This window comes from Punica granatum, chromosome 5 (genome assembly GCF_007655135.1).
Source record: "Punica granatum isolate Tunisia-2019 chromosome 5, ASM765513v2, whole genome shotgun sequence".
NCBI classification, from domain to species: domain Eukaryota; kingdom Viridiplantae; phylum Streptophyta; class Magnoliopsida; order Myrtales; family Lythraceae; genus Punica; species Punica granatum.
This window is the reverse complement of record NC_045131.1, coordinates 7,353,546-7,381,485: the sequence shown is the minus strand read 5'-3', so window position 1 is coordinate 7,381,485 and position 27,940 is coordinate 7,353,546. Positions and strand designations below refer to the sequence as shown.

The 27,940-nt window shown below is 37.6% G+C and overlaps 3 protein-coding genes across 4 annotated transcripts; 1 reads left to right on the top strand and 2 right to left on the bottom strand.

The window, feature by feature from the left end:
- Positions 1–376: 376 nt before the first annotated feature.
- LOC116208379 (KH domain-containing protein At3g08620) lies at positions 377–5,079 on the top strand. 2 transcript variants are annotated; one of them, XM_031541773.1, is made up of 7 exons: positions 377–808; positions 892–980; positions 2,361–2,512; positions 3,476–3,592; positions 3,698–3,814; positions 3,931–4,074; positions 4,478–5,079. In XM_031541773.1, the coding sequence occupies exons 1-7, from the start codon at positions 666–668 to the stop codon at positions 4,622–4,624; spliced, it is 909 nt and encodes a 302-aa protein (XP_031397633.1). In that variant the 5' UTR covers positions 377–665; the 3' UTR covers positions 4,625–5,079. The 2 variants fall into 2 exon arrangements, with proteins under 2 accessions (XP_031397633.1, XP_031397634.1); XM_031541774.1 differs by having other exon boundaries at positions 391–745.
- Positions 5,080–7,860: 2,781 nt separating this feature from the next.
- Positions 7,861–11,359, bottom strand: LOC116206939 (cytochrome P450 714C2-like). Its single transcript, XM_031539777.1, is given in 5 exon segments — positions 7,861–8,561; positions 8,671–9,000; positions 9,002–9,274; positions 9,402–9,628; positions 11,044–11,359. Coding segments are annotated over 5 exon segments (1,560 nt in total). The 5' UTR covers positions 11,345–11,359; the 3' UTR covers positions 7,861–8,132.
- Positions 11,360–13,367: 2,008 nt separating this feature from the next.
- On the bottom strand, positions 13,368–16,566 carry LOC116209343 (cytochrome P450 714C2-like). Its single transcript, XM_031542953.1, has 4 exons — positions 16,193–16,566; positions 14,957–15,183; positions 14,228–14,830; positions 13,368–14,118 (listed from the first exon to the last, which is right to left on the bottom strand). The coding sequence occupies exons 1-4, from the start codon at positions 16,491–16,493 to the stop codon at positions 13,693–13,695; spliced, it is 1,557 nt and encodes a 518-aa protein (XP_031398813.1). The 5' UTR covers positions 16,494–16,566; the 3' UTR covers positions 13,368–13,692.
- Between the last annotated feature and the right edge of the window lie 11,374 nt (positions 16,567–27,940).

Here is a 27,940-nt window from a genome sequence, read left to right as displayed (position 1 = left end):
ACGTGTGACTTTTCCTGCTCATGTCTTTTTTTTTTTTTCCTTCCCCCATTTTTCAGCTCAAAATGAGTCTCCGAAAAAATCTCATATTTACTTGAGGACGACTCACAGGAGAAAGTAAATTGAAAATAATAAATAAAATCAAGAAAATAAGAGGGAAAAAGAAAAGGAGAAAAAGAAAGGAGATTGCCCAGGTGAAGTGGGGTTTTATAGTTCTTGCCCTTCTTGGGGACAGTTAAATGGAAAGGGAACTGACAGACAGTGAAAAGGTCGGAAAAATTAAATTAAGGATTTTGTAGGGTTGCCTTTCTTTTCATTCTGCAAAACATATTTCACGCAGACGCAGAGCTGCTGTGCCGAGTGTCGACCCCTCTTCGACAGTTTTTTTTTTTGTCCAATATTTATTTATTATCTGCCCTTTTTTAATTATAATTAGAATACAATTATTATTATCACAGACAGCCCTTTATTGATGGTGTACGTATTTGGGTTTTGTGTGTCTATCTTCCCCTTTTCCCTTCTCCTCCTCCTCCTCCACCTGCAGCAGCAGCAGCAGCAGCAAGAGCAGCTAAAACCCTTCCTTCCTCCATTCCCATTCTTTTGCTCGTTCAAAAATCGAACTTTCTTGAAAAACAGCTGCAGGAGGGAAAAAGGGAAGGAGGAAGGCCATGTCAGGTTTGTATAATCCCAACTTCTCCCCAGCTAGAGCCGCTTCTCCACAGATTAGAAGCAGCTCGGATGTTGACAGGTATGCTCCCTCAACTGCTGCTGCTACTGCTACTCATCAATCAATCTCGGAAATTTCCGATGGGTTTGTGACAATCTTTGATCTTTCTGTGGCATGAGTTGATTGTGTTGTCCATTTCTTGATCCGGGTTGGGTTCTCTTTTGCAGTCAGTACTTGTCAGAGCTGTTGGCAGAGCATCAGAAGCTCGGGCCCTTCATGCAGGTTCTTCCCAATTGCAGCAGACTCCTTAATCAAGGTCCAATATTCGCTTAATCTCCTTATTTTTGGATCTGTGTAATCTGTTCATGTGTTTGTCTCACTCGCTTTTGCTAGGGCCCCTGTGCATGTGCATAGATCAGTTTGAGTATCGACTGATTGCATAGACTGCCCTGTCTCTTTACTGTGTCTTATTTTTTTTGAACTGTGAAGCATCAGCCTTTTTTCCCCGAGTATTTCGACTTGAGCTTGATTTTTGAAGTTGGCTGTCTGGTGGATTCTGAACTAAGTCAACAAGCACAGTCGGTGGCACTGCCTTTTGAGTTTGGCGATCGTCTTTCTTGTACGATGAAGTCATCCTTCAGAGTTTAGCATTCAAATTCCATGGTCCCTCAAACAACGATAATGACCGTGATATGCAATGGTGGGTGCCGATGAACTGGTGGGAGATGGCACTGTCGACTGATCAAAGTACTTGGAAATGGAGCTTGAAAACAACCTTTTATGTCGAGGAGGGAAGATAATTGCTACGAAGTTAGAGCCTTCTTTGATTTGGGCAATACTTTTGCATTAAAGGTTCTGTCTCTGGCGCCATTTAAAAAGAGTATTTTGGTGCTTGTTCAGAAAGAATGTTATTGGATAATTAGTTGAATATGAGGAGAAGAGGGCGGTGCCCTTGGATAAGTAGCGTGATGCAAGTGTGATTGGTACTAGTTTCGTGATTCTGTATCTGTAATGGGGAGGATTTTGAGTCAGATATGATGGAGGAGCAGAAGTACGATATCGATCAAGACTAAGATATCAGCGGTTGCATTGCATCCGTGAGGGAAAAAAAAAATGTAGTTTCAGGCATATTTGATTGGATATCCAATTTATGATGGAGTCTCAAAGTACCATACCCTACCAGACACTCTGCGAACAGGAGTTTAGAACAGGAAGAACTATGGTTTCTGTCCTGAAACCCAGAAGCTTCTTTGCTGAAGATCTGATTCTCTGGGTTATGCAGCTCTCACCATTTTCGATTTGGAGAAGGCTGTTTTAGTGAATAATCTCAAGTTCATTTATATATGTGAAGTATGCTCGATGTTAATTTACTCAGAGGAAGTTCTTATCTCGCAGTTCGGAGAAGCAATCACCTGCGCTTCTCTCCCGACCTTGGGAAATAAGGCTGTCAAGAAATGTTGCTTCTCTTCATACCCGAGGATTCCCATAAAAACGAATAGGAGAAACATCTATACTCTTTTGAAATCTCACTTGTTTCTTTTCTTCATTTCTTAATGATAGGCAACTGACCATTCTTCAGCACGCTTCATGTCATTTAATTCCTCTGGAGAAGTTTTTCATGTTTCTGCTCCTTTTTTTCACTGTTATCAATGCATGAGAGTTCGAAGACTATTTACTGAATGTTAATTCACTGCAGAGATATTGCGGGTTTCTGGGATGTTATCAAACCAAGGCTTTAATGATTTTGACAGACTGAGATACAGAAGCCCTAGTCCCATGGCTTCTTCGAATCTTATGTCAAATGTATCTGCTCCAGGATTAGGTGGCTGGAATGGTCTTCCTCAAGAGGTACACTTGTATAGATGAACCGAACCTATTCTTTTGGCACTTCATTTTACTTATCAGACGTATGTATGGCTGGTGGAAGTTTCAACTTTCAACCATGTTCACTCTGTTGGTTTTTCTTTTCCCATTTGGATGTGCTTATCTGTGTAGAAGCTGGCAATACTTTCATCTTTACATTTGATTCTATTAAGTTACATATGTTATTGTAGTATGATTGCATTTTTTGTGTGGAATCGCTTATAATAGAAATATGCTGGCTTTGGCACCTTTGACTTTATGATATTCCTACTACTTCAGGGAAACAATAAATCATCTCATTCTTTGTTTAGTATTCTAAGAGTAGCTTTTGTTGTTGCCTAAGATGCCCTATGATTTTGTCCTCTACATTTGTTTTTCTCTAAACATATTGTCCAGCATGAAGTTCTATCGTTGTTCTAATTTTTCTTCTGCTTTGTGGTATTTTATTTTGGGGGCAATCAAAAGCATGTCATGTAGAAAACATGGCAGAGGGTGGACACTCTCTCCATGTCTCAAAACTCAGCCGAAAAGTCTGATTAGATTTATTACAAATAAAATTTGCTAGGAAGCTGCTTCTTTGGGAACTTATGTGCCATCTGTATTTTCACTCCCTAAAGTGACTAAGGAAGATATTTGTGAAAACCTAATATGGACACTTAATCTTAGGAGTGCCAACTTAGTTATTGGCATGCTATATGTTCTAGCCTTTTAGGAGCAGGACATGCAATTGATGACATCAAATTACAAAACCGAACGGGAGCAATCTACCAAACTAAAGCTGAATGACCATGTCCACCATAGGAATTTCAGCTCATTTTGATTTTCCCTGGAAGTATTATATAGTTGTATCAATGTATTGCAACAGGGCATTGCTCTTATGTAAGCTTCAAACACCATGTTGAGATTCCATCATATAAAATTTTTGACACTGTCAAAATTGCTTGACAGAGGTTAAGTGGTCCCCCTGGAATGACCATGGACTGGCAAGGGGCGCCTGCCAGTCCTAGCTCATTCACGGTAAAGAGGATCCTGCGCTTGGAAATCCCTGTAGATACTTATCCAAATGTAAGTTCGCTGTAGCCCTTTCAATTCAGAAACTTTGACAAGCATTACTTTTTTCCTTCTCCTTTTGAGATGTACTGAGGCATTTACGTCTGACTGTCGCTTCAGTTTAATTTTGTTGGGCGACTTTTGGGTCCAAGAGGCAATTCACTTAAACGGGTGGAAGCTACAACAGGTTGCCGTGTGTACATTAGAGGGAAGGGTTCTATAAAGGACCCTGATAAGGTAACTTAAACATACTATTTTATCCTTCAAGGTCGAAAATTTAATTAAATGAAGTTGTGATAGTTTTATGTATTCTTGTCAACTTAATATTGTAACCTGTGTTTTAAATGTTCTAGGAAGAGAAGCTCAGGGGAAGACCAGGATATGAGCATCTTAATGAGCCACTGCACATCTTAATCGAGGCCGATTTACCTGCCAATATAGTCGACATTAGACTCAGACAAGCCCAGGAAATAATCGAGGAACTTCTCAAACCAGTGGTATTGCACTCCTTATTGTCTCCTTTTATAACCCTGCACTGCTTCTTTCTTTTTTTCATTTTTTTTTTTTGGTGAATAACCCTGTCACTGTTAGCAGATAAATTTAGTTTTCTCCATTTTGCTTGTTCTTCCGTACTTGATGCTTTATTTTGCTTGTCTACTTCGAATCGAACTGATAGGGGTAGCTCGTGCTCGCACCCACAGCGAATGCTAAGCTATTGTTTTCATGGATCATCAAGAGAACAGAAACAACTTTCCAGAACCAAACACAGTCCATTGACTTCAATATGTTTATGAGTTTCTGCTTTAACATCTCTTGAATAAATTTTCAGAGATCAGTTTAGTCATTACTGCAGTACATATGTCTGTAGGCTAATGAAATCTTCACAATACTCACATGCAGGACGAGTCACAGGATTACATCAAGAGGCAACAGTTGCGTGAGCTCGCGATGCTGAACTCTAATTACAGGGAAGAAAGCCCGGGGCCCAGCGGCAGTGTCTCTCCCTTCAATTCAAGTGGAATGAAACGTGCGAAAACGGGACGCTGATATCCTCTAATCCATCTCTCCTACAAAACTGGTGTCCTCTAAGCTTCACCGACTCGTGCCCAAATATATTTCACGATTGCATCAGTCCCGTGTGGAGGGATGAAAATGAAGCGTAGGCTAACAGTTATTCATCATGGTGAGATTTTGGTGCTTTCTTCTCTTTATTTCTCATAATTACATTTGAACAGATGGATGGATATAATTGATGGGGAGAAAAAGCCAAAGAAAAAAAAATATGTCCTGTAATCTTCCTTCTTCACCATTAGGTTTAGGTCTTGTGAGGTCAGTTTTTTTTTCCCTGTAAAACTTAAAAAGAAAAAAAAAAGGTTTCATTGGATTTATTCTTGTGTTAGTTATATGTTGAGGGGTGTGGAATATATATATATATATATATATATATAGTTATGTTGAAACAATTTATATCCCAAAGAAATGTATTATTGAGTTCTATAGTATATCATCATGTTTCCCTCTCATTTTCCCCTTTCCTTGAGGGGAGAAGCTTTTCGGTGATCCTGTCCTCGGATTGTCGACGTTGGCCGAGAGATCTTTGCCATAAACTGCAGCGGCTTCTCCTCGTTACACGGGGTGCCACTGCAGCTTACTCGGAGACACAACTTGCTGGTGGAATTGTACAATTAATGATTGTAATTGTTTCGGATCTGAATAATCCGTTTGTATCGGATAGAATTTTGCGGGGCAAGAGGTATCTCTCGTAGAGTTATAAATTTTTCTTTTCCTCCGGTCTTTTTGGGAGTTGGGATGGGGACAGCAAATGGTATAATTGGCAAGTGGGCAGAGCATAAGGCATAATTGGGGGATCCCCAGTTGTGACCTGTGTGGTTGGTGGCATTGTAGAAAGGCATTTTGCTTTGCCAAAAGACAAATATTTTAAGGCGAGGGTGACCACCTGGAGAAAATTAACTTTCTTTTAATATTAGTCCGCCTGTGCCTTGGCACAAACTAGAATATCAATTATGTGGTTTTATTTGGTTTTCAAGTAAATAAATTATTCAATTCAATTCTATTCTTTACTAAATTTAACAATATAATTAATATAATTATTACTGCTCTGTTTTTTCTGTCATTTAGAGTGCGTTTGGTGAGTGAAAATCCATCCATATTTTCATGAATGTAAATTATTTTTCCTGGGACTCACTAGATTTTCATGTTTGGTTAGGCTGTGATAATTTAAATTCTCACCTTCACATTCTCTCGGAAGTGGTAATGTAAATTCCCTTAAAGGTTGAAAAAGTGGATTCCTATTTTGGTGGAAATGTCCATTACCAATAATTCTTTTTCATACTTTTTTTAATTATTTTTATAATAATTTTTTTAATAATAAAATTTTCATTTATTTTCACATCGATATAGACATATTAATTTTTAATAATAAATTTTGCATCTACTTTCATATTTATATATACATACGTGTATATATATATATATATTTTCAAATATCAATATATTTGTCAACACTTACAATTGTTCTACAAAATAAAGTTGAGTTGGATCATTATCCAACTTAAAAACAAATGCAAGCTAAAAGTGATATAAGATTTAGGAACTATTAATAACGGTCAAAAAATATTTATGTAATTCATCTTCAAGAACCATCAACGATTAATAATTAATATCCAAAAGCAAGTGGATAGGTCCCAATTTTCATATTTAAAATCTAGAATCATAAATGAAAAGAAAAGTAAAAATAATTGAACAATTCACCTCCATGTTTGATAATAGACACATCTTTTATAATGTATCATACAAAATATCTAAAAGGGATATGATTTTTCTTATAGTTAAATGGTGAGCATCAATAGTGGCAACCTTGCTGTATCCACTACGCAATGTTTGGACTCTTGTGTTCAATCGTGAACATATTAGACGAATTGAACAACCAGTGTAAGCGTTGGTCCTGTCAGCGTAGCACTACCTAGTATAGCTTACAGAAATCGGTGTTCCCTAAGTCTAAGTTAAAGAGCACACAACTAGCAAATGTATTTTGTTTGTTAAAAATATACTTTGTTTGTCAAAGTATACTTCTTATTTGATTTGTTTGTTGAAAATCAAATATATTTAATATCTAATAAAATATATATGATTTAATTTATTGTTTAAAAATAAATATATTTCATATTCATAATAAAATGATTTAATTTATTTTATGAGAAGCAAATAAAGTATATTAATTCAAAACAACGAATGACCGGCCCAGAATTTGTAATTCATTGAAAATTGAAAATTTAAAAACTATTAAATCAGAGAGAATTACATTAATTAATTCGGTCTTTTTGAGGCCATTAGGTGGACCCACCATATTTCTATCTTCATACATATATATATATATATATATGTCTATTATTTACATTGTAATGTTGAATTACCTTTTCCAGAATTAATAAAAAAGAAATCGTAATATTAATAATAGTAGGTGCACATGTTGTGGGAGGTTGAACCCCATGCCAACAAAGGAAATGGGGTGTCTTATTTTATTCCTAGACACCACATGCCTTTGCATGTACTCTCGGAGGAATCCTATGCTAAGGAAAAAAAGATCCACCAAAGATTGATTTTCCCTGTTCTTTTGTTTCGTTTTGTTTTGTGTCCAACTGCTCGGGGGGAATATACTCGTGATGACCCTACTGGTACTCGCTCCAGCTCCGCGGACATCGTCCGCTTTCAGCATGCGCAGTAGTCTCGATATAGCAGTTATGTAAGAGGTTATTCCGACCTAAAGCTGCAGGAGAAGATTTTGGCTACGGATTTGGATCTGATTAGATGCGAAAAGACTCTACTGATGGTTGCTTCCTCAACCATTTGAAGGAGATTCATCTGTTGCATGTGGACAGAACAAGTTGGCATGTGTCTAGGATTCGACAAATTATTCACCGAGTTTATGAATAAAGGAAGGAGCATAACCCATGCAAATCTAAATTAATTTGGGCCAATTGAACTTCCGAACGCACTAAAGAGGAAGGAACAATAACGGGCTTAAAAGGCTCTCTTGGGTGGGTGAGAAATGGCCAGTGATGGTTTTGGCCCATTGGGAAGGTTGAGAAAGCTAGATGGACTATTATCCATCTTCTTTTAGTCTAATTTTTTGTCGGGTTGAGATTGTGTTCGGAAATAATCATCTTATACACTTGAAGTACTCGTGACCAATGAAAGTTGAATTCCCAACGGATATTAATATCAGGTAATGAATTGAGGACGTTTCATGATATCACCGAATATATGAAAAGAAAAAAAAAAAGGAATTTTTCTTAATCGGACCGAATACCGAGCTACCATAACCCTCGCTTAAGAGGCCCATCCGTCCAACTCAACCTGAGAGAATGGATAGCGTATAGAACTTACAGAGATTCAAAGCAATTGATACAGTAAAAGGATGTATGGCCGATTTAGGAAAAGGAAAAACCGAAAGGGATGGGTGAAACAAAGTCATATAGGGTTTGTCTGATCGATAGATATGGAATTGGTTAGATCGGAACTCGATGGTTGACGGCTATCGCAACTTCTTCACCATTATATTGACTCCGAATTCGGGCTCGATGACCAGCCGAATAGCCGGGGAGTGGACGTACTTGGGGGAAAGGGTGAAGGAGAAGTTGCACACGAGCTGAGAAAGAAGGATCTTGAGCTCTACCATCGCAAGGTTCTGCCCGAGGCACACCCGGGGCCCAACGCCGAAGGGCATGTACAGGTGGGGGAGCTTGCAGGCGCCAGTAATCCCGTTGGCGAACCTCTCGGGGTTGAACTCGAAAGCGTCTGGGCCCCAGATTTCCGGGTCGGTGTGCAGATTCAGCACCAGGCTCCACACGTTTACTCCCTCGGGCACCTTGAGGTCCCCGAACTTCATGTCCTTTAGGGCCTCTCTCGAGACAACCGGCACTGGGGAGTACAGCCGGAGCGACTCATGGATCACCATGTTGAGCTGCAAGCAAAAGAGCGGGAAATTAAGTTTAGGTTTTGTTCGAAATATTACATGTTTCATAATATATATCTCCAATGTTGATGAGATTAGAATGTAGTATTCGCCCGACCTGCTTCATCTTGCGGAGCATGTCGGAGTCAGGGAGGTGGCTGCCGCAGATCTCGAGGGCCTCAGATCGGACACGGTCCTGCCATTCAGGGTAGGCAGCGAGGAGCATGAGGCTCCACGTGGCGGATACAGCGGTGGTCTCGAACCCGGCCAGGTATATGTTCTTGCAGTTGTCGACGATGAACCGGTTGGCGGCCTCCTGGCTCAGGTCGCTGTTCTTGGCGCCCTCGAGCACCATCTGGAGTAGGTCCTTCTCGTAGGCGGCCGCCTGCCTCTCCTTCACCACGTCCAGGATCAGCGTCTTCATCTCCTTCTCCAGGGCCCAACCCCTCCCGGTTGCTCTTCGTCGGGATGTACCTCATCCCGGGGATGCCGGTGGACAGGACCTTCTTGGACATGGCCTCCTTGAGAGCTCTGAGCTTCACGAAGATCTCCTTTCCCTTGGCGTAGTTGCTCCCGAAGCAGGCCCTCGAGATCACGTCTCCGGAGAAGCTCCTCATGTGCTCGTCGATGTTGATATCTGCCGCCCCCGCACCGTCCTCGACAAGGCTCTTCCATGACTTCACCAGTGTGGATGTCGACTCGTTCACCAGACCCACCATTCCCTAGAGAAATTTGCACCATTCCCCGATCGACGTCAAAATTAAGTTCTAGGATCAAATCAATAACCTTTTAATGAGGGGGGCCGTACGTCATGTGTAGATATATGTGTGTTAACGCATGCGTACGTACCTTGACCTTCTCCATGGAGAGTTCGGGGGCGAGTATCTTCCTCTGGTGCGCCCAGACGGTGCCGTTGGAGGTGAGGATGCCCTGGCCGAGAAGCGGGCCACGCTCCTTGTGCTGGTACGACGGCTTTCCAAGGTCGAGGGAGGTGCAGGTGGTCATGTCCTTCACCACGTCTGGCTGCTTCACGTACACTATTTGTGTGTTACCCAGTCCAAACACAAACATTTCACCTGCTCCCAAAAAAAATAAAATAAAAACATACTCCATCAATTTTTTTTCGATTATAAAAGAGATTTAAAAATTTATAAGTGATAAAAAAATAAAATAAAAAAATTATAAAATTCTAATGAGAATTAAATTCGAAACATCGTAATTCTAAATTGAGAATAATTTTACTGCACCAACTTCCTTTTGCATCTTCATTGATTTCACTCACCATTAGAATTAGTTCCATCATTAATTTTCTAATGGACCAGATTTTTTTACCCGGGAGATCAAATAATGGAGGACCCCAGTTTTTGTCTTCATTCGTTTGGTCTGAATAATTCATTCGAGAATCCTTTTTCTTCTGTCTCAATCACCAGGCCGATTTTATTGGATTTTCGGGGGAAGTGCTAAACAATTTTTTTACTTCGCTAGTCACACACAGATCATCATCAAGGAAAATTATGTGATCGAACGAAAGCTCAATGCACATGCTTCTTATCCAAAAATGAAATCCAAAAAGCGCAGGCCAAATTTCTTGTTGGTTCATCAATGATCGATAAAATGACGGAACTTTACATTAAGTACGAATGAAGGTGAACTGCTTGACATGGAGCCCAATCCCATAGTAACTGGACCGGCAATTACGGGTAATAGGTTTCGCTTATTTTTAAAATTTATATCTAAATAACATATCTATGTTGGATGAAAAATCTAAGAGCTTCGATTTACATTTTAGCAAAATATGTTGATATTTGGTAGTTGTAAGTCATATCAGAAAGGGATGAGCACCCCGTGGAACGTCCAAAGTGAAAAGGGTCCCGAAGCAAAAGAAAGCAAATGGGAAATCTAGATGAAAATAATTGACCAAACAGCTGCCAAGGTGGACTTCTTGGCTGTGACACAAAAGCCAATATTTTGAATATTATTTCGTCACTCTATTTAAATAATTAACTCTTTTTTAAAATAAGAAAAATCTCTTCGCTCGGAGCACCTTGTGGGATGAACTAAATTCGATGCCTAAGTGAAAATTAGTCTTAATTAACGTAATGTTATAAAAAAATATCTAATTATAAAGAGATCCATAAATTAAATAATAAAAAAGACACGAAAAAGGAACGATGTATGGAAAATTTTATCATAAAACCTTTTAATTATACGAGGAACCGTGCCAAAATGCTGCAATGCAAGATTTATACATGATGAGAGATAGAGCTTCATGTGAATGCTTTGGCTTAGAACTGTTGGCTTTCAAAAAGAAGAGAGGTCTTAAATTTATGAGGAAAGAAATTATATATAGAAATTTAATATAAGGAATCGGACTATTGAATTAATAGTCGATATGATAATTTCATTGGAAAATTAAAAAAGACAATTGCCGACTTTTTATTTGGATTCGGAAAAATAGAGGGAAAGGAAAGAGAGAGGAGGGAGAGCTTACCATATTGCTTCCTCCATTGTTCGAAGAACGGGAAGAGGGCCCCGGCACAGTCGTGGTGGATGGGCTTCACCCCCGGGGAGGCCTTCGGGGAACTAGAGGTCCTTGCCTTTCTTATTTCCCTAATGTTCCCGAGCAGTAGGGTCTGGTGCGGCCCATCGATCCCTTGCTCCTTGAGCATTTGGCGGAGCTTCCTCGGCTTCACGACAAGCGTATTGTACAGCCGGAACACCAGCCTCAGAAAGAACACAACCGCGACCGCCGTCACAACCTTACGATCGAATAATCTCAGGGCTATCTCCATTTTCTCTAAAACTCTAATCTCTTCAGATATGAATTTGGAAGGCAGAGATATATACAATGTGTTGTATTTTTTTTTTAGATAGTTTGACCGGATGACTGAATGATATAATATCATGAACCCAAAGAAAAAGAAAAAATAAATTATAAAAACTGTATGTACAACCGAAAATTAGTATTAACCTGCCAAATATTTCTTCTGTATTAATAGAGAAGATTAGCACATCTTGTAGGAATATTTGTCATTATAGCTTAATTGTATGTATAGCTGAAAAATATTATTAACCTGCCAAATATTTCTTCTGCATTAATAGAGAAGATTAGCACATACTGTAGGAATATTTGTCATTATAGCTTACTTTATACAGATCATGTATAGATAGATTCCATACTTAGAACATTGTATATGACTATATATTCTAATGAAATTTACCTCACAAAGCATGGGAGGCTTCAGCCAGTACACTGCCATTTCTTCATGGTATCAGAGCAAGTTACGCTTTCGTACCCACATGTGGGGTTACACCATGCTAAGTCTAGTTTCGAGGTAGCCAAATTGCGCCTCATCTTAGTCCGGCCCAAGTGTGGCCTCATTATCAATTATCCCTCCTCCTATTGCCCAAGGTGTAAGAAGAAGTCCCCCGTGATTAAGTTCCGAGCATGGAAATCTAGTCTCGGCTCATAGTCAGTTCTTGAGACCGGGCATTCAAGTTCACGAGACACGTGCAGGTGAAGCATTAAAGCCACACGTTGCCATGTGAGGATGGGTGTTGAGGCATATTATCCCACACGAAAAATTAAAGAGAAATTCACAGGTTTATAAGTGATTGGGTACCACAATGTATCAGTTCGAAGTCCACGTGACACGTGTAGGTGAAGCATTAAAGCCATACGTTGCCACGTGATGGCGGATGTTGAGACTTATTATCCCACATGGAAAAACTAAAGATAAATCCACGGGTTTATAAGTGATTTGATACTATAACCTATCAGCTCGAGCTTTTGGGTTGGAGATTGGTTCAATCGCTTATAAGCCCATTGGTATTTTACATGGTATCACTTTGTGCGGGAGCGTTTCATGCGCAAGTTGAAAAATATTACACTTTTTCACCTCCTTGGTGGGAATTTATACTACCACTCCTTCGAGAATGTGAAGGTGGAAATATACATTCCAACAATTATTTTTTATACTTTTTTCTAATCATTTTTATAGTCAATTCTTTAATAATAAATTTTTTATCAATTTTCACATTGATATATACATATTAATTTTTAATGATAAATTTCGCATCTATTTTCACATCTTTATACACATATATACATATATATTCTCAAACATCGATATATTTTTTAATACTTGCAGTTATTTCATAAAATAAAGTTGAGTTAGATCATTATCCAACTCGAAAACAAACGCAAGCTAAAAGTGATATAAGATTGAGGAGCTATTAATTAACGGTCAGAAAATTTTTTAGGTAATTCATCTTCAAGAACAATCAATGATTAATAATTAATATAAAAAGCAAGAGGGTAGATCCCAATTTTCATATTTAAAATCCAAAATCATAAATGAAAGAAAAGTAAAAATAATTGCACAATTCACCTCCATGTTTGATGATAAATACACCTTTTGAGAGCTCATGTTTAGGGGTACACTTATTTTTTGAGATTTGAAATGGTTACAGTTTATGAATAAAGGAAGGAGAATAACCCGTGCAAATCTAAATTAGTTTTGGCCAATTGAACATTTGAAAGCACTAAAGAGGAAGGAACAATAACGGGCTTAAAAAGCTCTCTTGGGGTGGATGAGAATTGGCGAGTGATGGTTTTGGCCCATTGGGAAGGTTGAGAAAGCTAGATGGACTATTATCCATCTTCTTTTATTCTAATTTTTGTCGGGTTGAGATTGTGTTCAGAAATAGTCATCTTATACACTTGAAGTACTCGTGACCAAGGAAAGTTGAAGTCCCAACTGAAATCAGCTTCGGGTAATGAGTTGAGGACGTTTCATGATCTTACCAAATATATGAAAAAAAAAAGAGAGGAATTTTTCCTAACCAGACCAAATACAGAACTGCCATAACCCTCGTTTAAGAGGTCCATCAGTCCAACTCAACCAAAGAGAAAATGGAAATTATCATCTCTCTTTCATTAGGGCCCCGCATGTACAATGGATGGCGTATAGAACTTACAGAGACTCAAAACAATTGATACAGTAAAAGGGTGCTCCATGCCCGATTAAGGAAAAGGAAAAGGAAAAACCGAAAGGAACGGGTGAAACAAAGCTATATAGGGTTTGTGTGATCGATAGATATGGAATTATTTAGATCGGAACTCGATGGTTGACGGCTATCACAACTTCTTCACCAGGATATCGACACCGAATTCGGGCTCAATGACCAGCCGAAGAGCCGGGGAGTGGACGTACTTGGGGGAAAGGGTGAAGGAGAAGTTGCACACGAGCTGAGACAGAAGGATCTTGAGCTCTACCATCGCAAGGTTCTGCCCGAGGCACACCCGAGGCCCGACCCCAAAGGGCATGTACAGGTGGGGGAGCTTGCACGCGCCAGTAATCCCGTTGGCGAACCTCTCGGGATTGAACTCGAATGCGTCTGGGCCCCAGATTTCCGGGTCAGTGTGCAGATTCAGCACCAGGCTCCACACGTTTACTCCTTCGGGCACCTTGAGGTCCCCGAACTTCATGTTCTTTAGGGCCTCTCTCGAGACAACCGGCACCGGGGAATACAGCCGGAGCGACTCGTGGATCACCATGTTGAGCTGCAAGCAAAAGAGAGGGAAATTAAGTTTAGTTTTTGTTCGAAGCATTACATGTTTCATAATATATATCTTCAATGTCGATGAGATTAGAATGTAGTATTCGCCTGACCTGCTTCATCTTGCGGAGCATGTCGGAGTCGGGGAGGCGGCCGCCGCATATCTCGAGGGCCTCAGATCGGACACGGTCCTGCCATTCAGGGTAGGCAGCGAGGAGCATCAGGCTCCATGTGGCGGATACAGCGGTCGTCTCGAACCCGGCCAGGTATATGTTCTTGCAGTTGTCGACGATGAATCGGTCGGTGGCCTCCTGGCTCAGGTCGCTGTTCTTAGCGCCCTCGAGCACCATCTGGAGCAGGTCCTTCTCGTAGGCGGCCGCCTGCCTCTCCTTCACCACGTCCAGGATCAGCGTCTTCACCTCCTTCTCCAGGGCCCACGCCTCCCGGTTGCTCTTCGTCGGGATGTACCTCATCCCGGGGATGCCGGTGGACAGGACCTTCTTGGACATGGCCTCCTGGAGAGCTCTGAGCTTCACGAAGATCTCCTCTCCCTTGGCGTAGTTGCTCCCGAAGCAGGCCCTCGAGATCACGTCTCCGGAGAAGCTCCTCATGTGCTCGTCGATGTTGACCTCCGCCTCTCCCGCACCGTCCTCTACAAGGCTCTTCCATGACTTCACCAGTGTGGCTGTCGACTCGTTCACCAGACCCACCATTCCCTAGAAAAATTTGCACCATTCCCGATCGACGTCAAAATTAAGTTCTAGGATCAAATCAATAACCTTTTAATGAGGGGGGGCGTACGTCATGTGTAGATATATGTGTGTTAACGCATGCGTACGTACCTTGACCTTCTCCATGTAGAGTTCGGGGGCGAGTATCTTCCTCTGGTGCGCCCAGACGGCGCCGTTGGAGGTGAGGATGCCCTGGCCGAGAAGCGGGCCACGCTCCTTGTGCTGGTACGACGGCTTTCCAAGGTCGAGGGAGGTGCAGGTGGTCATGTCCTTCACCACGTCTGGCTGCGTCACGTACACTATTTGTGTGGTACCCAATCCAAACACAAACATTTCACCTGCTCCAAAAAAAAAAATTAAAAACATACTTCATCAATTTCTTTTTAAATTATAAGATAGATTCAAAAATTTATAAGGGATCAAAAAACGAAATAAAAAAATTATAAAATTCTGATGAGAATTAAATCCGAAATATCGTAATTCTAAATTGAGAATAATTTTACTGCACCGACTTCCTTTTGCATCTTCATTAATTTCACTCACCATTAGAATTAGTTCCATCATTAATTTTCTAATGGACCAGATTTTGTTTTTCCAGGGATATTTGGTGGTTGTATGTCTCATCGGAAAGGCATGAGCACCCCGTGTAACGTCCAAAGTGAAAGGGTAATGATTCAGCAAAAAAAGAAAAAAAAAACTGACCAAACAGCTGCCAAGGTTGACTTCTTAGTTGTGACACAAAACCCAATATTTTGAATATTATTTCGTCACTCTATTTAAATAATTAACTCTTAAAAAAAGAAAAAACTCTTCCGCTCGTTACCTATCAAAAAAAAAAAAAACTCTTCCGCTCGGAGCACCTTGTGGGATGAACTAAATTCGATGGCTAAGTGAAAATGAGTCTTACCTAATAAATTAAGTATCCGCATAATGTTATAAAAAAATATCCGATTATAAAGAGATCTATAAATCAATAAAAAAAGACACGAAAAATGAATGGATGTATGAAAAATTTTACCAGAAAACCTTTTAGTTATGCGAAGAAGTGTGTCACAATACTGCAATACAAGATTTAAACATGATGAGAGATAGAGCTTCATGTGCGATGCTTTGGCTTAGAACGGTTGGCTTAAAAAAAGAACAGACATCTTCGGATATCAAGGTAGTCGGTGTTAAATATGTGAGGAAAGAAATTATGTATAGAAATCTAATATATATATATATATATATAAGGAATTCGAACTATAGAATTAATTTCATTGGAAAGTTAAAATAGGGCAATTGTCTGACTTTCTATTTGGATCTAGGAATATAGAGGGAAAGGAAAGAGAGGGGAGGAATACTTACCATATTGCTTCCTCCATTGATCGAAGAACGGGAAGAGGGCCCCGGCGCAGTCGTGGTGGATGGGCTTCACCCCCGGGGCGGCCTTCGGGGAACTAGAGGTCCTTGCCTTTCTTATTTCCCTAATGTTCCCGAGCAGCAGAGTTTGGTGCGGCCCGTCGATCCCTTGCTCCTTGAGCATCTGGCGGAGTTTCCTCGGCTTCACGATGAGCGCATTGTACAGCCGGAACACCAGCCTCAGAAAGAATACAACCGCGACTGCCATCACAACCTTACTATCGAGTAGTCTCAGGGCTATCTCCATTTTCTCTAAAACTCTGATCTCTTCAGATATGAATTCGGAAGACAGAGATTGAATTTGATGGACCGTGGGGTGATTGAATGAAAGCTCGCGGGTTACCACTGCTTATATAAAGTGAGGACCCGAAGGGCATTTTTGTCACTTTGCAGAGAAATATACAATATGTTGTATTTGTTTTTAGATAGTTTGACCGGATGATTGAATAATATAATATCATGAACCAAAAGAAAAGGAAAAAAATAAATTATAAAAACGGTTTGTACAACCGAAAAATATTATTAACCGGCCAGAATATTTCTTCTGTATTAATAGAGAAGATCTTGCCGGAATATTTACCATTATATCTTACCTTATACATGTAATGTATTTTAGTCATGTATAGATAGTTTTCATACTTAAAACATTATATATGATTATATATTTTAGGAATTTTTATTCCAAATGGCCCATGGTTTACGTGTTTTGTCATATCTAGCCTATGTTTTTTTAAATCAGATATATCTCATGGTTTACATTTTGTTCGAAATCTATCCCGCCGTTTTTATTGTCCGTTAATGAAACGTTAGTAAGCTCCAAATCTATATCATGGTTTTAATTTTTTTCCAAATCCATTCTATGGTTTTAATTATTTCCTCAAAACTATTCAATGGTTTTAATTTTTTCTCAAATCTATCCCGGATAAAAGGGGTTACTATACCAAAACCGTTAGACGTTGACGAAGATATAACGGCGAGATAGATTTGAAGCAAAATGTAAACCATGGGATATAGCTGACAAAAAAAACATATAATAAATTTGACAAAACGCGTAAATCATGACACATTTGCAATAAAAATCCTATATTTTAATGAAATTCACCTCACAAAGCAAGTGAGGCTTCAGCCAGTACACTACCCTCTCTTTATGGTATCAGAATGGGTTATGCTTTCGTTCCCACATGTAGGCTTACACCATGCCAAGTCTAGTTTTGAGACAACCAAATTGCTCCTCATCTTAGTCCGAGTCAAGTGTGGCATCATTATCAATTATCCCCCCTCCTCTCGCCCAAGGTGTAAGAAGAAGTCTACCTCGTGTTTAAGCCCCGAGCGCGAAAATCCAATCCCGGCTCATAGTCAGTTCTTGAAGGCGGATGCTCAAGTCCACGCAACAGGTGTAGGTGAAGCATCAAAACTGCACGTTGCCACGTGAGAGCGCTGTTGAGACATATTGTCCCGCACAGAAAAACTAAAGAGAAATCCACGAGTTTATAAGTGATTGGGTACTATAACATATCAACTCGACCTTTTGAGTTGAAGATGAGCCCAATCGCTTATAAATCTAGTGATATTTTGCATGGCATCACTTTGTGCAGGAGCGTTTCATGCTCAAGTAACTATCAATTCACTTCATTAGCTTTGATGATCAGATAGCCGATAGACTTACCAAAGGATTATCTTCTTCACGCCTTGCTGACATCTGGTGCAAGCTTCACTTGGAGAACTCCCCGTTCGGCTTGTGGGGGTGTGATAGAGAAGATTAGCACATCTTGTACGAATATTTGTCATCATGGCTTACCTTATACAAATAATATATTTTAGTCATGTGTATATAGTTTTTATACGTAGAACATTATATATGACTATATATTCTAATGAAATTCACCTCGCAAAGCAAGTGAGACTTCAGCCAGTACACTATTATCTCTTCATGTATCATGTTAATTGTCAGGGTTCACTCGTCTAAGTATCTTATTGATAGGAATTTTACGACTTATTTACTATTTTATCAGTGAGGTCTAATCTATAAATTCGAGCCTTCCATCATACGCAATTCACGACACACACGAATATGACCTTCTCTTAAGTCTATATCGATTAATTAAGATTATCAAATGAAAATCACTTTGGTTAGTTGAACTATGCGTACCTGCCTGCGCAAATTTATGAAGGCTATACCTTAATTACAAGTGAAGGATCTAACAGTTGACAATCTATGCATCCTGTAGTTCCTACCTAGGATTCCTTTTCAATTTCATCGATCATTTATTGTGCCTTCCTCGTTTCCATTAATGTATCGTCAGTGAAATCATTCTAAGTATACCTTCAAGTTCATTAATACAATTTAATCGTTTTCATATGAGGGTAGATTTTATAATGTCAAACTATAATTTTTTTTAGAATTTCCATATCGGTTAATCGCCGAAAAAGAAAAAGAAAAAAGAGGGACACTTTGTGCACCTCATGGTGATTCGATTTGCATAAAATTATTGATTTCTTTCTCATATATTTTCAATTAATCAAAGGAACAGAATAAAAAAAATACATATTTACTCGTGTAATTTTAATTGTGAAGTGATCATGTTATTTTTGCAAGATGTATGAAAATATTTATTAATGACAAGGCGGCCGAGCTTGTTTACATGCAAGTCAAGAGGGAGACAACGGCGAGACTTTAATTGTATGGACTTAGGTACACTCCAAATTTCGTTCAATTTCGGTGTGAGCAAATGTAAATAAATTATACAACACATATACATATATGTATATATGTATATATATATATATCCCAGTGCCGTGCAGAAACATATATTTTATATAAAAAAATTCTATATGTTCTTTTTTATATTTTCATATTCTCTTTTTTGGATAACAATGGGCGTGTAAGTCGAAGCATAGCGCATTATTAAAATTGGCCTTTCAACATCATTCGAATTCGAGACCTCCTAATAAATACGTCGTTTGAATCAAAATCTATGTCGTTTATGAATTTCTCGTGTTCAAATTATTTCAGTATATGAGTTATACTTTCCTGTGATTGCAACGATAATTGAATTTGACTTATATCTCTATCCCAATTAATGTTTGTGTTCATGAATCGACCAAGAATATTCAACGAAAAAGAGGTCACGGTTAGTAACCTACATTTTTTTGTGTTATTAATAAGGTCAAATTACGGTCTATCTGTTCGTTCTTGCTCAACTACCATGATATGATATATATATATATATATGTGTGTGTGTGTGTATTTCTAACATAACATATATAGACTTATATCAATATGCAATGATAAATCATTATGGTGTGTTTGATTTCAGAAGTTAAGTAAAGTTGAGTTTTGATTTTAATTGGGTTGTAATGATTCTGTTGTTGAATTATGAGAAAAAAAATATGGAAAAATAATGAATTGTTGAGAAAAAGTAATGATTGTATTGTTAAATTGTGAAAAAAGTAATGAATAGTTGAAAGAATTTAATATTAAAAATTGAATTGAATGGTTAAAAAATTGAAGAAAAATAAAAATGTAATAATTGTGTTGTTGATTTTTGTTGTGTAGTGAGTAGAGTTAAAGTTATAGTTAAAATTTTAAAAATGCAATTGTAAAACCAAACGGAAATCACCGGACTACGACGTAGATAGCAGTGTGTATAGATAAGATCAGATGTTGATTTACAGGTTAATTAAAATTGCCTTTACGAACTTGGTGGTTTACTTGATTATCATGCAAATGTGCACCAAATCTAATGTGAATTAATTAACAAGATATCTATCACAATACATAGATCATTGTTTTCCTTGCCCTGAAAAATTAACTAATGCCACTTCTATTGTAGGTTGATAATGTCGCAGTACTTTCATGTTTATTGAAGACATATTTCAATATTATCTTTTTCTTTCCGTAAAAGTACTGACTAATAATTTCATGTGCCAAGATGCATTTAGCAGGCCAAGGTTGATTTGTACAGCTATTTAGAGGTAGAGATAACATATATTAATTTATTTTCTGGGTAATAAATGTATATTATTTCAATTACTGAGTTCTATTGCAACTGTTACCGAATCTTTCGAAGTACTCATCAAATGTCAAAATTATCCGTGGAACTAGTGATTTATTGACAATCGTGCAACATGGCGTAACATGCATGGGTCCACATATATATAACAATACCAAAGGAAAAATTATATATATAAAGTACTTCGACAAGTTATGAAAATTCACTTATTATTATTGTTACTCCTTTTTTTGGGATAAGTATCTAAATTTATTTTGATTTATCAAAGTTACACTGGCCATCTATATATATAATCGATCACTTACCTACAACAAACATTCTACGTTATTAGTAGAATATAAGAGAATTATTATTACGAATTTTTCTAAAAGTTTTACATCGTCTAATTAAAAATGTTCAAGTTTTATATTGTTTAATAAAAGCGTTTAAAATTTTTCGGTAAGCAAAAGCGTTTAAAATTTTAAATTAAGAAAAGTTTATATTGTTTAATAAAGTGATTAAATTTTTAAGTAAGCAGTTTAAACTTTTAGATGAACGCGTGATCTATTATAACTTAGTAAGACGATGTCGGGGGTTAAAATACTAGCTAGGGTTCTTTTCCGTTTTCGGTTCCTATAATTAGGTTTAGGCCGATTTGAGAATCGATTCCAATGAAAAAACAGTCAATGGTGAAGTGAAGTGATTAATGAGAAATTTTAAGTCAACAAACAAAACATACATACAGTCAAGAAAAGTGTTTTGGACGACCGGGACAGTTGGAACAAAAGACGGAAATTTTGAATCTATCTAAACAAATGATATGAATTAGCATGGATTGATTTAATTGATTTCACATTTATTCTCATTGAATAAGATTTCGGGTTCGAGTCTTATGAATAGAGAAAATCCATATTGAGAGAGTTTTACCTTATTAGTGGATCAATCCGGTTCTAACTAAAATAGTCGAAACCTATTGAATTTTCAAATATTAGGTACATACTCAATAAAATAAATAAATAAATACTATGCAGAAATAAATATTAATTAAGAGGTAAAAATTGAGAGCAAATTGGTCAAGATTGGCCAGCCCTATAGCCCACAGACAGAAGCGCGCCATTTTGGACGATTTGAGAGGAAATTGCATGCTTTTGTCCATTCCCTTTGTGGTTTTGAGAATTCTAACTGGGTGGCCATATGTGTCATGTAGTGTTTAAATAGATCGTGTCTAAATGAATTCGTGTTAAAACGTTCTAAATCCAAACATGACATGTTTAATAAACGTGTCAAGATTTTCAAACACGAACACGATACGTTTAATTACGGGTTGATACGAATAGGACACGTCTAACCTGTTTAGTAAAGCGTGTCTAAATATGTATGTATACTTACCTACACAATATGATATGACATTATTAACTTTATGTGCATATTATACCTACATGATATGACATTATTAATTTTAATTACACGTTACTACACGATTGACATGATAAAAGCACCATAAACGGGTTATTTATATAAATAAATTTAGATGATTTTAGTATACTTTCTTCTATAAATTGATACAATATGTGAAACAAATTTATTAACATGATAATACATAATATAAACTGGTCTAATCGCGTCTAAAAGGATTGTAGGAATTGAACCCGTTTAAACACGTTTGTTTATCGTGTCTAAAGGAGTTTGACCTATTTAGACACGAAACACATTTAACCTTAACTCAAACCCACTTAACTCCGTGTTGTATCCATATTGTGTTATCGTGTCGTGTCAAATATTACTGACCCTAATTTCAACGACAAGAACTATGTACGGTTCAGTCGGGCAACAATATTAATTATTGTCTACATTAAGAAAAAAAGGTAATGTACAAAATAAAATATTTTAAGGGATTTTGCTGAAAATTGTGCATGTTAATTACTATGTGATCATATAGGTCATATGTTCACCATTTTTCACTTGCAACGTACCCGTTGCTTTCGACTAATTTTTCGATCATAAAATCCTCGAGTTGGTGGAGTACTTCAGGTGGTCGCCCGGTAGGATCGATATTCTAGCAGTTCGCACCGTGTGACTCACAATGCAAGCAAACGTAATAATCCACTTTTAGTAGTTTAAAATGACAAGTGAGAGATCATATTTGATGTTTGATAGTGGATTTAATTACGTCGGGAATAGACCTAACAATATATGTTGTAGATGTTTTAGGGTAATTAAGAGAATAATATTTTAGCCGTACTCCTCGATAAAGGTGTATCCATATGATATTTCAGCCCGCTTCATAAATTAATTAGAAGCATATATTAATAATGCGACTACTTCAGTTCAATCAGCATGGTTTAATTAATAAGGAAGCAACAATCACGTGGTTAATTATTAATTAAAAATCTGTTTTTCCAAGCTGTACAGTGTAGTGTGTGTGTCTATGGTGCAATCTTCTTCTTAATATTTGATTATGCTATTTGAGATCAAGGGGATCTCTAGGCCTACTTGAATATATATATATATATATATTTGTTACTGAAAAATATATATTTGCAAAACGACTTCTTATTTTATATCACGGTGTGTGGAATTGAAAAGGTCCGAGTCTCCAATCAAAACATATTTTATACGGCATACATATGGGACACGGGCAATTGTCACGATAGCAGCTCGACTTAGCAACTTGGTGACTGAGTGAGACATCATTGCATCAAGCATCACCCTTTGACTTAACAAATTAATTCGTCATAGGAGCTTCAATTATTAGTTGATTATTTATTAAAAAAAAGGCACTTATATTCGTAAACAAAAATAAAGAATAAAACCGAAAATGTAAGAACACATATTTTGACCAAAGAACATATTTTTTCTTGGTCCGTCCGTCGTGGAGGAAAACTTAACGCTCCTTTTTAAGTTACGGTCTCATTTGGTCTTCTAGAAATTGCCCACCCAATTTCCACCATATGATAGTATAATTATCATTGGGAGAATGAAAATATTATTAAATTAAGATTAATTGACCAGTATCGGTTAACTCCGCATTAATATTCCCTATGAACACCGCCATTAGGGCAATAGTCATTTGTGGTAATAAGACTCATTCTATCTATAAATTTTCCAGTCAAAACATTCCATTGATTTCGTTGCTTGATTGATTGGGATTTTTTTTTTTTGCTTGAAGCTTAATTGATTAGAATTAATGTTTGAGGATAGAGAGAGTTTCATAATTGACAAGCCACTAGCTAGACTACACTTGTATTATTTCGCACTTACTAGCATCTGAAAATACTCAAGCGTCATAAGCGAGATCCATGAGCCTACCTGACAAAGAACTTATCAGCTCCAAACAGTGCGCATATATCTAACGAGTATTTTATTTTTAGAAAGATCAAAAAAATCTTTTAAATTTTGATTATGAGAATGCACAATCTATAGTTCCTCAATCAAAATATTGAAACGTGTTCTAACTTCTTAAAGAATAAAAGGAAATCACCATTTTCTACAAGGATAAGAAATGCGGATTCTCGGGTTAATTATTTCTCGACTGTAGGAAGAAGTATTGCATGCGATAAGAAATTATTGAGCGGGATTGAAAAATTAGAAATCTAGAGTTATACATTTCGACAACATGACATTCATAGACATGTATATTCTAATTTTAATCATGTGTGTTACATGGAGTTGTTCATAATAGTACTATTAACTATTTTTTAACGATATTTCTCATGAACAATAAAAAAATTCAATAATTAATTTCTAATTTCAAAGATAAAATTTTAATATATTAGATTTTGAACTTATATTAAACGGTTTAATGACAATTTTGCTACTAATTCTTATATTTAATATGCATTGTTACAAACTTGATTTTGCAACTTTTCTTTGTAATGTTTTCTAATATTTTTACTATCATATATATTGTACTTTTACCTTTTGTGCTACCATAATTTTGCAGAGTCAGTACATGCTATGTAATTCTTTTCAAAATCCTGTATTAATTAATTTTCAGTGAAAATTATGCTCAATAATTTTCTAACTACTTATGTTATTCAATATGCATGGCTAATTAATTAATTGCCAGCATAACCCACAGATAAATTATAGATATTCAATTCAGAAATACAAATGACATTTGCACATTTTTTTCTCAATACAGTGTTGTTCAAAATACTTAATTGCAAATATCAATTAAATTTCTACTCTTTCTAATATGATTATACATTCACATAAGCAATGGTTTGGGATAATTTGTGTAAATACTTAATTGATTATTTTTTAGTTGAAATTATTCAAGATCTATTTTCACATTTAAATGCTGTATATCATTTATAATATATATTTTTAGAATAATTGCTGCATTTACTAATAGCAATTATTGCAAGATATAGTAAATTATTTTATTTGATGGGCTGAATGGCCTGGGCTGCCAACCTAGGCTACACGCTAGGCTTGAAATTGATGGTTTAACTGATAATTAACAGTTTTCCAGCCGCTTTTTTTTTCGGTTACATTTTTTTTTCTTTCCTTTTCAAGTATCAAACTTCATAAAGTATATACTATAATTTGGTATTGAACTTTTTTTTTTTTAAAGATTGCTTCTTTTTCCATAAGTGAAAATCCATATTTAAGTGAAGAATAAGCACATCCTGCTGCTCTGGCTTGGGCCAGCCTCACAAACTGTAGGAGACCAGAGAGTGGCCGATCATCACTTCATCGCTGGTTGCATAGATATATAACATGAGTTACATGATAAAATGAATATATGCAGATTGATGTCATGTTAGAACGTTCATCGATCAGGGTCAAGCTAAACTCCACATTTTATGGACAATTGAGGCATTATAATCTCTCTAGTCCTCTGCAAACATTGCAATAGTATCCTTTGGAGTATAAGCTGTTCACAAAATGCAATCACAGCTTAAAATTGCAGGTGACTTTGACATAAGATGATCGGAATTTGCAGAAACTGAATTCCGGTGACTCTATTCATGGTTTAATACTACATATATGGACAGTCCGACTTATCGACTCAAAGAATAAAACGCAAGTTTCTGGACCGATTTGTTTTACTCATGAGTTAGAAAATGGCGGATCGCAATATGGATGTCTAAACAACCAATGCAACTGCTTGACAATATTGAGAGGCTATTCGATTGTTGTTTGCTTGTGGCATTACTTGTTACATCTTATGTGACTGTCTTCTAGGGACATAACTTGTTTCTCTATCTAGGATGCTGTCCACGACCACCCTTAGATCTGACCATTCATCATGTCTGCAAAAATCTTTTGCTTAATTGGGAACAAAAACATCTGTACCACGTTATCTTTGCCCCCGAAATATTCACGTCGTTGGTATGGTAGGTTGATATTTTAAATTGAAGCATGGAGTGGACCACATACGCAGGGCTTTAGGCCGGACATGCTGATGAATACAGACGGTACAATGTAACACAACATGTTCTTGCTGTATAATACTAAATTAAAAGATCTCACTAAGGACAATTCAGTTGATGAGGGAAACAATGTACGAAGCTAAAGATGTAACCCGGAAACTAATAACGCAGACCCAACACCGCGTGGCCGCGCCAATAGTAATGTTCACTTTTCCATCCCCTCGACATAGCTCAAAGTAATAAGGTTTTTTTTTTTTTTTTTTGCTGTCGATGGTGTTCGGCGCCATAGCAACTTATTAGTCCACTGGGCGGTGTATTGTACGGCATGAGGCCCACCATTAAACCCCAGATACCGACCCCAGAGAGAATTGAACCCTGGACCTGGCTTCCTGCTTGTTGTCAACTTACCAGTGGATCTAACCCCTCGTTGGTTCTCAAAGTAATAAGTTGTGTACATTACTGTATCTCCTCGCCAGCATCATTCTTTCTCGTTACATAGCGCTTGTGGAGTTTGTAAACGATCCTTCTCGGTACGACTTCGATCGCTGCATTTATAACATTCACGGACTGTAAGATTGTTCATCTGATTGCAGGCGTGTAAATTATCCTTATCGGTGCAACTTTGATCGCTGCATTTATAACATTTGCGGAGTGTAAGATTGTTCGTCTGATTGAAGCTGTAAAATATTATACATCTACTTCACTCTCTTTTCCTTCTGTGTCATATAATATATATTGATTGAGGCTGGCAATGAATATAAATTGGAAGCTAATAAAGTAATGTAAATAATAAAGGGAGCAATTTCACCAAAATAATAATAATAACAACAAAGGGAGCAAAAGGGGATAGGCAATGAATAGGAAACTGGCAAGCTCTTCTATCTACCTACCTACCTTAATTACCAAAGTCCTAAAATAATCTCTTTGAGTTAATATGTCGATCGATATACATGTTTTGATCCGATTCATGAAAAACCTTCTGGCCGAGCAAACACGCATTGACTATAACCTCAGAAGATCTATAATTATATGGTATGGAACATATGAAGCAAACACTCGTTACAAACATTAAATTTATAATAAATATTACACTTGAAAACTTTACTTGATTAATTTTTTCACTATCAAACATTCACTTTTCTAAGTTCACACAGACCTAATAACGGCGACCTATAAGAATCGGCATTTGTGTCACCAATCCAATGACGAGATCCCAACGCCGTGTCTGGGTGTCCGGGCCTCCCGAAGTTTTTGTTATTAGAAAAGGATACTTAAATGTTAGTGCTGCTTTCTCTTTCGTCTAGGCTCGTGTACCACCTGTATCAGTGTGTGAACAAATACACACTGCTGGCAGTCCATTGACATTAGAAAACTAACATTAATCATTCTCAGATCGCAATCAACCATAGCTTTTAGATTTTATAAAACACTTTTGATTGATTCTCCATTTGGGTTAGGTAGAGAGCATGGAGACAAGCACAGCAATCCAACTGAAACCAAAAAGACGACACAGAGAGAGAGAGAGAGAGAGAGCTTCAACAGCATATGAATGTGTTTTGGACAGAGTGGCCCAACAAGTCAATATGAAAGTATGATGGATTCCCTTTTGCCCATCTGCAGTTTAAATTACATGTGGCATTATGGGGAATTTGGACCAAATCTGGAATCCCTCAACAGCTTAATCTCAACCACCCGGGTACGATTTGTCCGAGTCATTGTATGTTTCCGATGGTCAGTGGAACGGCCGGTTCACGCTGGAAACTATACGAGGCCATGCTCGTGATTGCCTTTAGCTTAATCTCACAAACCGGAAGATATCGGTCTATTGACAGGGCAAAACTTGCCTGGGAGTCACTGTCATGCATAATTGGGTGCCCATCAAAAGAACCAGACAGAATACTCATGGTTCCAAAGTTGGTGGCAAAAGGTGTTTCCCGCCTTTTCAGGTTTTCGGTTCCGGTTGGCGGCGAAATGTGTTTCCCGCTTTCGGGTTTCATAACAAGAAGCTGGTGAATCGAATATAAAAGCAGATTGGTTTGCACTTCGGATAACATATTCTTTGACGGAGAAACGGGACTCAGCTCCCACTTCCAGGAGACTGAATATGGCAAGAAGAATATGGTACATTGTCAAGGTGAGAAAACTGAAAACTGAAAAATGAACCCTTTTGCTGGATATCCTTCCTCTGACATCGTGTCCTGGTGTCGCAGAGCTAGCCGAGACATGAAAGTGTATAGACTGTAAAGCCGTCAGCGAATGAAATGAATCAAAGCAAATGTTCTTTGTATTCTTAAACTGATAAATCCAAGCAGAGATGTTGA

Coding starts and splice junctions, on each gene's coding strand:
- LOC116208379 (XM_031541773.1), top strand. CDS start 666: ATGTCAGGTTTGTATAATCCCAACTTCTCCCCAGCTAGAGCCGCTTCT. Junction 2,513..3,475: donor GGAATGGTCTTCCTCAAGAG/GTACACTTGTAT, acceptor ATTGCTTGACAG/AGGTTAAGTGGTCCCCCTGG. Junction 3,593..3,697: donor CTGTAGATACTTATCCAAAT/GTAAGTTCGCTG, acceptor CTGTCGCTTCAG/TTTAATTTTGTTGGGCGACT.
- LOC116209343 (XM_031542953.1), bottom strand. CDS start 16,493: ATGGAGATAGCCCTGAGACTACTCGATAGTAAGGTTGTGATGGCAGTC. Junction 15,184..16,192: donor TCAATGGAGGAAGCAATATG/GTAAGTATTCCT, acceptor TTTTTGGAGCAG/GTGAAATGTTTGTGTTTGGA. Junction 14,119..14,227: donor TGCTCCGCAAGATGAAGCAG/GTCAGGCGAATA, acceptor TTTTGCTTGCAG/CTCAACATGGTGATCCACGA.